Source organism: Ailuropoda melanoleuca, chromosome 5, assembly GCF_002007445.2.
Source record: "Ailuropoda melanoleuca isolate Jingjing chromosome 5, ASM200744v2, whole genome shotgun sequence".
Lineage (NCBI taxonomy): Eukaryota > Metazoa > Chordata > Mammalia > Carnivora > Ursidae > Ailuropoda > Ailuropoda melanoleuca.
In genome coordinates, this window is record NC_048222.1 from 63,167,350 (window position 1) to 63,180,649 (window position 13,300).

The following is a 13,300-nucleotide window of genomic DNA, read 5'->3' on the forward strand; positions in this document are numbered from 1 at the left end:
AGGCAAAGCTATAGAGACAATAAAAAGATCAGAAGTTGCCAGAGGTTGGGGAGGGAAGGGAAGGATTAACAGAGCAGAGGATTTTTAAGCAATGAAAATACTGTGTGATACTATAATGGTATACAGAGATCATTACATATTTGTCCAAACTCATAAAACACTAAAAATGAACCCTAAGGTAATCTATGGACTTTAGATGATTACGATGTGTCAATGGTTTATAAATTGTTACTAACATATTACTCTTGGGCGGGGTGTGGATAGTGGGGGATGCAATGCACATGTGGTAGCAGAGCGTACGTGGGAAATCTCTACACCTTCTTCTCAATTTAGCTGTGAACCTAAAACTGCTCTAAAAAAACTAAGTCTCTGATTAAAAAATAAGTCACGCAAGATCAAATAAAAAAGACGACAACACATCATGCTATCTCAACATGTAAGAATTTTCAGCTTATTTTTTAGTCAACTTGTGAATATTAACTGTCCACAGGGCATTAAATTCTTAAATAGATATGTTTACCTTGAATCCCTTCTGTGCCTCATTTGTTTCAGTTACGATTTGAAAGTATTTTCTTTTCCCTTCCCCAATTAATCAAGAGTTCTCTCTATATATATTACCAAGGAACAGTCATGCATGATCAACAAAATCCTAAGCCTAAAAACTCTAAAACTATAAATCTAAATGAGCAAAAGGTCCCCATCCTGAAAAACCATCTAATTTGCCTAAAATTCTAAATCCTAAACCCAACTCCTATTCATTACAAAAAAACGAACTGTCACTTCACAAAATGTAAAAGCAACTGCGGTATATTTCATACTGGCTTACATTTATCAGTATCAGTAGTCCACACAACCAATATATTAAATCCAAAATCTTTCCTTTTACCTCTAAGAACAGAAAGGCTATTACCTACCTTTCAGAAACCTCTTGTTTCAATTGAGGAACTTCACCAAGGGCTGAATCAATATCCATGAAACCAAGAAAGTCCCGTTTTATACTTCACAAAATGTAAAAGCAACTGCGGTATATTTCATACTGGCTTACATTTATCAGTATCAGTAGTCCACACAACCAATATATTAAATCCAAAATCTTCCTTTTACCTCTAAGAACAGAAAGGCTATTACCTACCTTTCAGAAACCTCTTGTTTCAATTGAGGAACTTCACCAAGGGCTGAATCAATATCCATGAAACCAAGAAAGTCCCGTTTTATACTTCACAAAATGTAAAAGCAACTGCGGTATATTTCATACTGGCTTACATTTATCAGTATCAGTAGTCCACACAACCAATATATTAAATCCAAAATCTTCCTTTTACCTCTAAGAACAGAAAGGCTATTACCTACCTTTCAGAAACCTCTTGTTTCAATTGAGGAACTTCACCAAGGGCTGAATCAATATCCATGAAACCAAGAAAGTCCCGTTTTATACTTCACAAAATGTAAAAGCAACTGCGGTATATTTCATACTGGCTTACATTTATCAGTATCAGTAGTCCACACAACCAATATATTAAATCCAAAATCTTCCTTTTACCTCTAAGAACAGAAAGGCTATTACCTACCTTTCAGAAACCTCTTGTTTCAATTGAGGAACTTCACCAAGGGCTGAATCAATATCCATGAAACCAAGAAAGTCCCGTTTTATACTAAGAGAAGGCTTCTCCAAACACTTGCCTGACGTTTCATGACTCCTCGATAAGGGATCTGAATCAGTTAGCTGTATCTCTGACCCCTCACCTTCTGTAAGACGGACCCGCTGACCAGGAGAACTGGGAACACTATTCCCTTCCTGGTCAGAGCTGTTCTTTTGCTTTCCATCCCTCTGGGGCTTACTATTCAGCCCATCATCCCTGAAGCCTTTAGCAAATGGATTGTAATCTATTTTCAGCTGGGTAATCTGAATGTTCTGGTAAGCTGTTACTGCAAAGAATTCAGTCTGTGGAAAGGTAAAAGTGTGGACACCAGGGCCATTTAATTGTATCACTTCAGTAGCCTTTTCTGCAGGCACCAAATGAAGCCTCGGCAGGTACCGATGCATTGAGTGCAAGATAATATGCCCTTCTTGGTCCAGTGTATTGTTGGTAAGTTTGAGTTTATAGAAAGATACTGGTTGATGCATCCAATAATGACCTGTGGAAGGAGATTCTGGATGAATAAAAACCCTCCCCAACACATGGGGCTCAGCTTTCCCACTCGGTTCCCACCAGCGACCATTCCACTTATAACGATGGTTATCCACAGGAGATATATCCATGACAAGGATATACTTCATATTTGAATCTAAACCTGTTATCCAGTAACGACAGTATGGAAACATGCGTCTTCCCTGCTTGGTCAGAATCATCTCTGTGCTTCGATGATAAAATTCATTCCACATACTATTGTTATCCAGGGTGACAGTGATTCCTCCCACAGTACAATCAGCTGGAAGACAAATCTTCCCTTTAGATTTTCCTGGTGATGACACACTGCTAGCCAAAGCACAGGCATCCCGATTAGTAACCAAAATTCCTTGATCAGTTTTGCCATTTCCTGGCTGTTTTAGGATGACAAAAAAGGTAGGTGCTGCTCCTGCCACTGTTCCACCATCCTGATTAGCCAATATAATCTGCTGTTTCTCCTCCATGATTCCAACGGGAAACTCAGTCGTAAGATAACTGCAGTCACCACATAGTCACAGTAGCCCTCCCAGCCTGCAACAAAAAACAAACAAAACCCTTTTAATCAGGTGAATGCTTGTTTTGTTATAAATACAAGAATGATTATGTTACCCCAAAATAGATTCCTCAACTCTTTGAAGACTTTGCTTCTACCTTTCTCTCATCGCTATAAGGATATTCACTCCAAAATATTTAATTAACTTTTTAAAATTCATTTTAGGGGCGCCTGGGTGGCTCAGTCAGTTAAGCAGCCGATTTTTTATTTCAGCTCAGGTCATGATCTCAGGGTTGTGAGATCGAGCCCCGAGTCAGATTGCTTGGGATTCTCTCTCTTCCTCTGCCCCCCCCGGGGCATTCTCTCTCATAAATAAATAATTAAATAAATAAATAAAAATCTCATTTTAATTTAATTACAGTTGACCCCTGAACAACTCAGGGGTTAGTACAACCATCGACCTCCCCTATCTGCACACCCAGGTGAAAATCCACATGTAATTTTTGACTCCTCAAACACTTAATTACTCATAGTGTACTGCTGATGCAAGGCTTACCATAATATCAACAGTTGATTAATATATTTTGTATGCTATATGTATTACATACAGTTCTCCTACAGTAGAGAAAAACTAAGAAAAACCTAAATAAGAAAATATATTTGCTGTACTGGATTAAAAGATAGGAAAAGCAAACACCTATGAAAATGTACATAACATCAGAAGAAGAGAAATGCAAATTAAAAGCATCTTGACACTGTTTTTTACCCTATCACACCAGCAAAAATCAAAATTTGGTTGAGGTGTTGGAAAGGTTTTAAGTCAACCAGCATTCTCATCTAACAAGATGCTGAGACTATAAAACAACAGAATATCTATGATAGAGAACAACATGAAAGTATCAAAAGTACAAATGCATATATCCTATAAAACATCAGTTCTTCTAAGACCTTATCTTAAAATGTACATGCACACACAGACACACATCCATGATAAGTGATGCATACGAGATTCTTCCCTGTATTTCCCTGTATAATAGCAAAAGACTTTGGGGGTGTGGGAGAATCCATCAAGAAAGACTGGTTAAATGCTGCTACATCCACAGAATGGAATATTCTGCAGCTAAAATAGAGTATGGACTCATACTTTACAAGATATATTAAGGGCAAAATGTTCCAAAGAGAGGTAGATTATGCTACACTTCTTTATAAAGTTAAAAACAAAAAACCAAAGAAAAAGAATATATACGTATTTGCCTGACATATATAGACTATTTATAAATATAGGAAAAGAACTAGTGTTGGCTGTATCAAGGGAAAACTGGGAGGATGGGAAAAACACATTCTACATTTTTTATCTTGTGAATATACAACCTACTCAGGAAAGGGTTAAAATTGGTTAATTTTTTAAAGTTATAATGAAAAATCCCACATATATTATCATTTCATTTATATGTAATGTCCAAAATAAGCAAATCTGTAGAGACAGAAAGTAGATTAGTGGCTGCAAGGGGAAGGAGAGAGGGATAACTAGGACAAATGCTAATGGGTATGGAGGGGGTTTCTTCTGGGGGTGACAGAAATGTTCAGGAACTAAAACCAGTGAAATGTACTCTTTAAAATGGTAAATTTTTTTTTAAAGATTTTATTTATTTATGTGACAGAGACAGCCAGGCGAGAGAGGGAACACAGCAGGGGAGTGGGAGAGGAAGAAGCAGACTCCCAGCGGAGGAGCCCAATGCGGGAGTCCCGGAACGCTGGGATCACGCCCTGAGCCGAAGGCAGACGCTTAATGACTGCGCTACCCAGGCGCCCCTAAAATGGTAAATTTTTGTTATGTGACTTATATCTCAATAAAAAGTTATAAAGAAATCTCAGGTTGTTATATCCAACTGATGTGCTCAATTACCTAAATATTCAACAAGATATAAAGTTATCTCCAATTAGCTTTTACACAAAAAGGAAGATGCTACATCACTACTCCTGTTTAAATGGGTCAGTAATTTTGATTAATCAAATCCGTCTTTTATTGGTTCTCCTCATTTTAATTAAAAAGTCTAATTTTATCTTTCATCAGGGCTACTGACAAGCAGCAAAATCATACGATCTGAACTTTACCTCTTTTTAGAGAACTGACCACATGACCAAACAAAGCTCTAAAACTTAAAATAGTCACAATTAGCCTGAGGATAATAGATATTTTAAAAGTCAAGACTTTAAAATAAGGTTGGCTACTGTTTCCTATTATGGCTAGACATAAAAACAGAAACCCACTTCCTTACACTAAAGCACTAAACCCAGGAAAGATTCAAAAAAAAAAAACTCTTCTCCAATTTGGAGCTTATTTTTAAGAGATAAAATTTAGGGTGATTCTTTCCAAAAGCTGCTTGAGGCTTAAGGCAATTAAGCTTATTTCCTAAAACTAACAAGTTTAGGCAACGCCTATCAGAGATTAATAAAGCAAAATTTAAACAGACTTACAAATCAAAATTAGGGGGCACCTGGGTGGCTCTGTCGGTTAAGCATCTGCCCTCCGCTCAGGTCATGATGTCAGGGTCCTGGGATCAAGCCCCACGTCGAGCTCTCTGCTCAGCCGGGAGCCTGCTTCTCCCTCTCCGTCTACCTGCCGCTCTCCTTGCTTGTGCTCTCTCCCTTGCCTGCTCTCTCTCTCTCTCTCTCAAATAAATAAAATCTTTTTTTAAAAATCAAAATTAAAGTAACTGTAAAAATAGTAAAGCTTAGAAAGTTCACAAAAACTAATACCTATACAATGGCATATATAACTCAATGCAAAATCCTGCACTTAGTTCATGAAGTTCAAAGTTTTTCTCACAAACCACCAACTATTTTTGCAAGCAATTATGTAAAATATTCTTTTTAAGTACACTTAAATGTAACTAAAGTGGCAAACAACTACCTGAAAAAAATTTTAGATATTCCAAACCTATGAATACATTAAAGGATTCAAAATTTCTTAAACATTATCTTCTATAATATTAAAATCTTGTTTTTCAGATTACAAGTGAAACCAGGACAAAGAAATTTTAACAAATGCTTTAAAAACCACTTTTAAGGGGAACCTGGGTGGCTCAGTCCATTAAGCATCTGACTCTTGATTTCAGCTCAGGTCAGAATCTGTGAAACAGAGCCTAAGATTCTCCCTCTTCCTCTGCACACACCCCCCAAAATATAAAGCGCTCTTAAAAATCTATGAAATGTCAAAGATTAAACTGATAGAAATCCCATTCAGTGTTATAGAATGCACTGAGTAAATTTTATGCTAACTTCATACACACATTTCAAATTTTTCTTTTTGCCTGAACAAAAAAATTAAGTGCAGAAAAGTCAGCCTGCTGTATTTGAACTCCGCAGATAATATAAAAACAATGTAAAAATGTGTATGAAGACAGGAAAAAGAACTTTCAGACTTATGATTTGTGTAAGGTCTTTTTTTTAAAAACCCACCAAACTATTCCATGAGTTGATGAAAATGCATAAAACCAAAAACCTAATTTATGACCAAAACAATCTCTATTTCTTGAACCATATACTGTGACTAGTATAGAAACAAGAAATTGAGTTCTTATTCCACACCAATCTTTAAGCACAGGGTCTACTACAAGCATGCCTACACTTCTGGGATCTATATAGGATCTTAAAATAACAGGATATTCAACTATTCAGCTACTTCAGACACACAAATAATACTCGAAAGTCTAAGGCTTTAACCAATTACAAAAATCAAATGTACTTTAGGAAGGGTTGGGTTACTCATGAAGAAATAAATCTATTCCCAGCAAGATTCTAAAAATACCTTAAGTTTGGCTCTCTAAAAGCTTTAAGAAGACCAAAGTTTTGGTACACTTACAGCTCAACATTTTAAAAATCTCAGTTCAGCTTTAGAGCATCAAGTATTTATCTATATAACTATAATAATGAGCCAAGGAAGTAAGTTTAGGTAGTGGATCTGACATTCCAAAAAAGTCCCATCAGAACACACACACACAGAGAGAGACTTTGAGAGAGAATGTTGTTTTCAGATAAATAATGTGGCAAGTGCCATAAACTGTTACAATTTCAGAGTCCCTATTCTAAATGTCTTTTCACCAATGACCTCTTTGGGAAATGTTTAACTACTAAAGCCATGACCCTCACACAACTTACAAAATACACCAGTTAGTTTACTAGGTAGTTACCTAATACAATGATTCATGTACTGCTCCCTGCCCCTCCACTTCCCCCTCCAAAAAGGCGCCCAATCAAAATAACATTACTTTAAAAATACAAAATATTCAAATGTTGGTCAACCTATTCTGAATGTTTTCAAAGTTGGTAAAAATAACCGTAACCTTTCAGACAATAAATGCATTACTGTATGGCAGGCACCAAGATGTTAGTTTGTTCCTTAACATAATCATTCACTACAAAAAATAAACACTCACTACAAAAATATGGTTTAAGTTAAATTAAGTTTCTGAAACACAAATTGTAAGAGAATGGGTTCATTTCAATGTCATTATTTACCAATATACAATGGGCCCAGAAATCCAAAGAATCTCAAAAATAGAATTCGGGGAGCGCCTGGGTGGCTCTGTCGTTAAGCGTCTACCTTCGGCTCAGGTCATGATCCCGGCGTTCTGGGAGGCGTTCTGGGATCGAGCCCCGAGTGTGGGCTCCCTGCTCCGCGGGGAGCCTGCTCCTCCCTCTCCCTCTGCCCCTCCCCCTGCTTGTGCGCCAGTTCTGTGTCAATTAAATTAATTAATTAAAAATCTTTGAAAAAAAAAACAGAATTCGGATATAATCAGAAAACATGACAGCAAACGGTGGCAGAAACAGTAAAATAGCCAACCATCAATTCTTAATCATGTTGATTTTAATAATTAAGTGATAGTTGCGACCTATTAGTAAGCACTTACTTTGGATCGAAAAACATCCTGAGCACTTTATAATCACCACAATCCTGTAAAGTAAATCGCAAAATACTACCTGAAATACGTTAGGTTTTAAGGCACAAAACTGCATTTGCCTAAGACATTACGCCCCATCGCTTCTCCTCCCAGATACCACTAATTAATACTGACTCCAGGGGCATTTTCTATCCCTAGGAATGGTCCATTAACTACAACTTGGGATAAGCAAGCTCTCAGGTCCCAGCAGTTGCATAAAAGCAGAATTTGAAGAACTCATTTTTATGGCAGAAACGGACAGTAATCAAACAGCCACTCTACCCTAGAACAAGTATGGCAAAGTACCCAGGGCACTGAATTTCCTCAAGTCCTAAGCATGTGTTTTTTGTTAGATGAACTCAACCCGCTCTACCCACACAACCGCTGGAAACATAACCATTCGGAAGCAAGAAGCACCAGCACTGATCCCATACCCTTGCAAGTGAAAAGGCCTCCCGCTAGTTCCTGCTGGTGCCCGGGAAGAGCAGTCGCCGTCGACTACCAAGGCCCCCAAAATCACCGCTTTTTAAATGCACAGGCTAGCGGGCCGACAACCACGTGAAAAAATGCCGCAAGGAAAGCTCTTCCGGAGAAGAGGAGTCCCGACAGATCACGTGCCGCCGGCCGGAACCTGCCGAATGCTCGGCGGGATCCAGTCGCATTCTGTTACCGTGGAGACTATAGAACCAGCCACCCTGCCCTCTCAGGCCAGCCCCCTTCCCAGCAGTCGTCACGCCGCCTCCAGGCACTTTCCCTGCAGCCTAGCCGCGGCGTCGCGCCCTAAAAGAAGAGGGACAGCAGGCAGTATTTGCCAGGGATTACGCGGCAGAAGCCTGAGAACCTTCACAACACCCACCGGGGGCGCGCGGGTGGGCTCGAGAGTTCCCTTGATCCACGTGTTTGCTCCGGCGACGCGAACCCTGAGAGTGGTCTTCTCTCCGAGAAAGCTGTACTTTCGTCACTCACGTTGTTCTGCCATCAGTCACCCCTCCTTTAAGACCTCCTTCACCCATCCCGGCTCGCACCCTCCCCAGGAGGAAGCATCCCCAGGGTTCCAAAACCAAAGCAAAAATCTTCACAGCAAGACATTACCACTTTCCACTCTCAGCCCAGTCTGAAACGATCTCTAACTTCTCCATACTCTTCGCACATAGATCCCTCAACTTTGGTTACTGGTGCTTGAATAGATTTAGTTATATCCCAGACCGACCTACCACTGAGAGCAGAGACCTACTTGACAATTTAACAGACGCGGGAAACCTCACAGAAAACTAGCCAAAGGCTGGCCACAGAGGGAAAAAGAAAATAACACCTGCTCTTCCCACCTGTTTTCCCCGCCCTCATTTCTGCACTTACTAGCCACCGGTCCTTTGTTTACCAAGTTCCCACTCCTGTACGGCTCACTTCCTCGCCCTCCTTCTTTATTAAACTCACGCGCGGTCCTGCCTCAAACAACTTGCCCGGAAATTACATGGTAAAAGAGACGTTTACACAGGTGTCAAAACGCTACACACAGCTCCTTAAAAAGCGACGTCAGCACCGTTTCCCTCAGTTTTGGAACCCCGAGACCTGAGCTCTAAAATGCAAAGCGTACAAGCACAGCTCTCGACCTAAAGACCCGCGCGGCGCTGAAAGTCATCACGCGGATCGTACCATGCGGTGCGGCACCCCACGCACGCGAGGGCAGGGCCGCGCCAAGAGCGCTTCTCACCCCGCCCGCCTCGTGGCTTCTCTCTCTGGCGTCGATGTTCCCAGTCAGATCGCTGCGCGACGCGGAAGTGAGGCCGGGGACGCGCGCGAGGTGACATGCGCAGCCTCGCTCAGGGGGCCACAGGCGCGCGCCAAAGGCAGCCCCGCGCAAGGCCCGGCCTGGCCCCGGCGTGCGAAGATCGCACAGCGGAACGCTTCTCACGCTGTTCAAATCCGCAAGCGCTTCAAACTCTCAAAAAACTCCAATCGGGCCAGTACTAAAGCGACGCCCTCCACCCAGGCCCGAGAGTTACCGTGCGGGGCGTGGTCGGCCTCACCCGGAGTCCTTCACATCCCGCTGGGGGCGGGTTATTCTGTTCGGTTCGCACACCGTGTGTCCGCTCCAGCTGAAGAGCCTGCGCGCGCACCGGACGTCCACGTCACCGCGCACGCGCTCCTACCCGCTCAGAGCCCGCCGCGCAAGCGCAAAAGGAGGCGCGAGCAGCGCCTCCCTCGCCCCTCCCCCAACACCAGGAGGCCAAACGGCCCCGGAGCAGCGACAAGACCCTTGGGATCCGCCCCTGGAGCTCAAGCCGCTGCTTTTCCGGGTCCAAGAAACTGATAAAAGCCTAATGAAGCTTCCAGAATCAAGAACGGCGAGAGCGGAAGAAGGCACCCCAATTCCCTCAGCCTCGCACACGAAGGCTTCGTGAAAACTGTGAAACCTTTGCCCGCGGGCTTTCTCAACTGTGCCCTCCACCGTTTCCCTCGGGCTCCTTAGCGGCCCCGCCCCTGCCGCACCCAGTCCCACCCACATCTGGCTCCACAGCCTCGGGGGCTTCACAAGCTCTTCAAATGAATCCGCGATCTTCCTCCCTAATGTGCTGTGGGTTTTGATAGCGGCAGAACGTCGGAAAACCTTGAAGAAAAAACTCTGAAGAACGGGTGGTCCAGTGTGCAAAATCCGCGATCGAAGAACACTAGGAAAGTAGGAAGGAGACCGAAAACTCCACTACCAAGTAGGAAGGGACGAAGAGCTGCCACTAACTTGCCCGACAAAGATGAAAGATGTCCTAATAAAACAGTAAACCATGGAAACAAGAATTTTTTGCACGACAGAGTATTATCTAAGCCTTAATGCCTTGATCCTCTTTTCAGTTTTTGTTTGTTCAAGATATTTAAGATATGAAGTGCAAAGCAAAACTGCTGAATATCTATTATCAGTCAGTCGCTGAACAAGTTCACGAACAGTATTTCTCCCAACCAAACATCGAAAATTATTTCTCCTTCCCTATTGCTTACCAGCTGCTCCTTCTTCTGAGCTGCTAACACTCAAGTAGTAAAAAGAGTTGTTTAAAGTGAGAAAGAGGCAAAATAGAGCAGAAACTGTGGTCCATGTCTCCAAACTGTATTCTTTCACTCTTAGAAGAATTAGCAAGTACTGAGAACTACTAATTGCTAGATGACCTAATACAAAACACTATGAAGAAGGAGAATGAGGGGGTTGAAAGAAAGGAGCCAAGAGGAAGAGGCTTATCCAACGTGATTGATCAGAGCTGGACCAGAAGCATATTAGGAAGAGGGTTTTGTGTCCCTTTGTTCTGCTCTTCCTCTTCCACGTCACGGGAAGAAACTGTGCTGGAATTAGTATGGACTAGAAAATGTGTAGGCTAAAGATTACAGACTTCTGAAGTTGCTCTGAAACCCACATGCAGGCATTGTCAACAAGAGCATCACAAGTGCAATGAATGAATAATACCCAAAATCCTAGGCAAAACTGAAAAACACCAGTTTCTTTAACATCTTCCTCCTTTCCCTCACCCCAAAAACCTCTTTTCCTGCCTTGTCAAAATCTCCCACCGCTCCAGGAATGCTTTCCTCTCAAGGGTCTACCCTTTCCTCATACAAAATTAAAGGCAGAAATGTGTTGACCTAGCATTAAAGCATCTGATTCTAAGATGTAAATGACTGATGAGTGGTTAACAACCATACCTAGTGGTAGTTGCATCCCAAATGACACAAGTTAACAGAAAATCTCTCAGTGGAGAATCTCAGAGGACACCTTGGAGGACAGAGAGAGTAGAGGTTTTCTTTTGCTACTCTTCCCCTACACCAAGCAAACATGAAATGCCAGATCTTTTAGAACCACCAGGGGCGCCTGGGTGGCACAGTGAGTTAAGTGTGGGCCTCTTGATTTCCACTCAAGTCATGATCTCAGGGTGGTGAGACTGAGCCCCAGATCTGGCTCTGTGCTCAACGCAGAGTCTGCTTGAGATTCTCTCTCTCCTTCCCTTTGCCCCTCCCCCAGCTGGCACATGCTCATTCTCTCTCTAAAATATTTTAAAAATAAAAGGCATCCTATATAACCCATGTTTTTAAAATGCCAAGCTAACTGCTAAAGTTGACACTCCTGCATTTCACCTTGCTATTAGAATTCTCTCATTTCAGGGGTGCCTCAGTGGCTCAGTCCGTTAGGTATCCAACTCCTGGTTTCAGCTCAGGTCGTGATCTCAGGTGATCTCAGGGTGTGGGATGAAGCCCGAGTAGGGCTCTGCATTCAGCGTGGAGTCTGCTGGAGATTATCTCCCTCTCCCTCTGCTACTCCCCCTGCTCATGCACGCACACACACAATCTCTCTAATCTTAAAAAAGGAAAACTTCATTTCAGTTATCAGAGCTAACCCCTGCTCATCAGCCTAACACAAAAATCTTTCCCTTGGTTTCCCTTGTTTGAGCTTTCAAAGATAATTTACTAAATTTAAGGGAGGTGGGGACAGAGAATGCATGGAATATAAACACAATTTTGGTTCAAGATTCCTCTATAAACACAGAGGCTCTATTTCACTTACATGCACATTTTTCCTATTAAAATATTTGAATGCCTTGTATGTACTGAGGATAGGACAAACGGCACTTCTTGCACTGTTCAGATGTCTACACTAGAACTCTGAAAGTTGGCACAACTTAACAGAATCCACCAACAAAACAAACTATATTCCTTATACAATCTACTCAGATCCCACCTACTCAATTCTAGTATCTACTAGTGACATACCTCTCTCAAGTGACTAAAATCTTTGGTCTTCATCATCTTAAATCTTTAGACAAAGCCATCACCACACACACCCCAAAACCCAAGGAGTTATGGTCTTATTTACAGTATTCTTAAATCAACACAAGAAAAACCATTCTTAGAATAAGAGCTACATACAGACTAAGTCACAAAAAAGGCTTTTTACAAAAAAACAAACAAACAAAAACTCCTTCACTAGCAATAAACTTGTTTGCTAGGCAGCAGGAAAAAAAGAGGGAATCATACTAGCTTATACACAACCCCATTCTTGCCTACCACTTAGTACTGCAACTAAAACCAACTCCTATCTAGGGGCAAAGTATAACTAGCTCCAATATGTGAAACCTGAACTAAGGGATTAAATGTGGCAAGAAGTCCTACCTTCAAGTAGCTAACAATCTACTCAATGAAGAGTTCTAGAAGTCTCTCAAACAGCATAGTAATGTCATTAAAAGCATATTTCAGAAAATGTTGAGAGGTAAAGATGGAAAAAGAGGACTGAAATGTGGCAGAATATTATCAGTGTTCATTAAGAAATATCATTCCCTCTTGCTGCCTCCTATCTCAAGCCAACGTAATCATTCCTTACCCTTTGCTAAGATCTTCCCACATGCCTCAAACCTAACTGCTATTCACCCACCCCTCTCGTGGGTAAGTTTATGTCACTTTCTCAGGAAACTTTTCTTAACCCCCAAGGATCAGCTGAGGTCTCTTTGTAATATGCTATCATAGTACCCTGTATTTCTTTATAGCACCTACCACAAATCTATTTTTTTCAAGATTTTATTTATTTATTTGAGAAAGAGAATACAAGTTGGAGGGGGCAGGCAGAGAGAGAGAGAGAAGCAGGCTCCCCACTGAGCAGGGAGCCTGATGTGGGGCTGGATCCCAGGACCCCAGGAACATGACCTGAGCCAAAGGCAGCTGCTTAACTG

At 41.7% G+C, this 13,300-nt stretch overlaps 2 protein-coding genes across 16 annotated transcripts in view; both read right to left on the reverse strand.

Annotated features, from left to right (window-relative positions):
• The window catches only part of MGA (MAX dimerization protein MGA), a 94,132-nt gene extending 93,101 nt beyond the window's left edge, over positions 1 to 1,031 (reverse strand). For all 8 annotated transcript variants that reach the window (XM_034661116.1, XM_034661112.1, XM_034661111.1 and 5 more), the window contains exon 1: positions 915 to 1,031. In XM_034661116.1, the coding sequence (XP_034517007.1) occupies positions 915 to 973 (59 nt within the window). In that variant the 5' untranslated portion in view covers positions 974 to 1,031. The remainder of the gene's footprint in view (positions 1 to 914) is intronic.
• Positions 1,032 to 1,296: 265 nt separating this feature from the next.
• The window catches only part of LOC117795065 (MAX gene-associated protein-like), a 72,416-nt gene continuing 60,412 nt past the window's right edge, over positions 1,297 to 13,300 (reverse strand). For 2 of the 8 annotated variants that reach the window (XM_034661126.1, XM_034661124.1), the window contains exon 2: positions 1,421 to 2,699. In XM_034661126.1, coding sequence (XP_034517017.1) covers positions 1,565 to 2,632 — 1,068 coding nt within the window. In that variant the 5' untranslated portion in view covers positions 2,633 to 2,699 and the 3' untranslated portion in view covers positions 1,421 to 1,564. The other 6 variants (XM_034661122.1, XM_034661125.1, XM_034661127.1 and 3 more) reach the window with 6 other exon arrangements.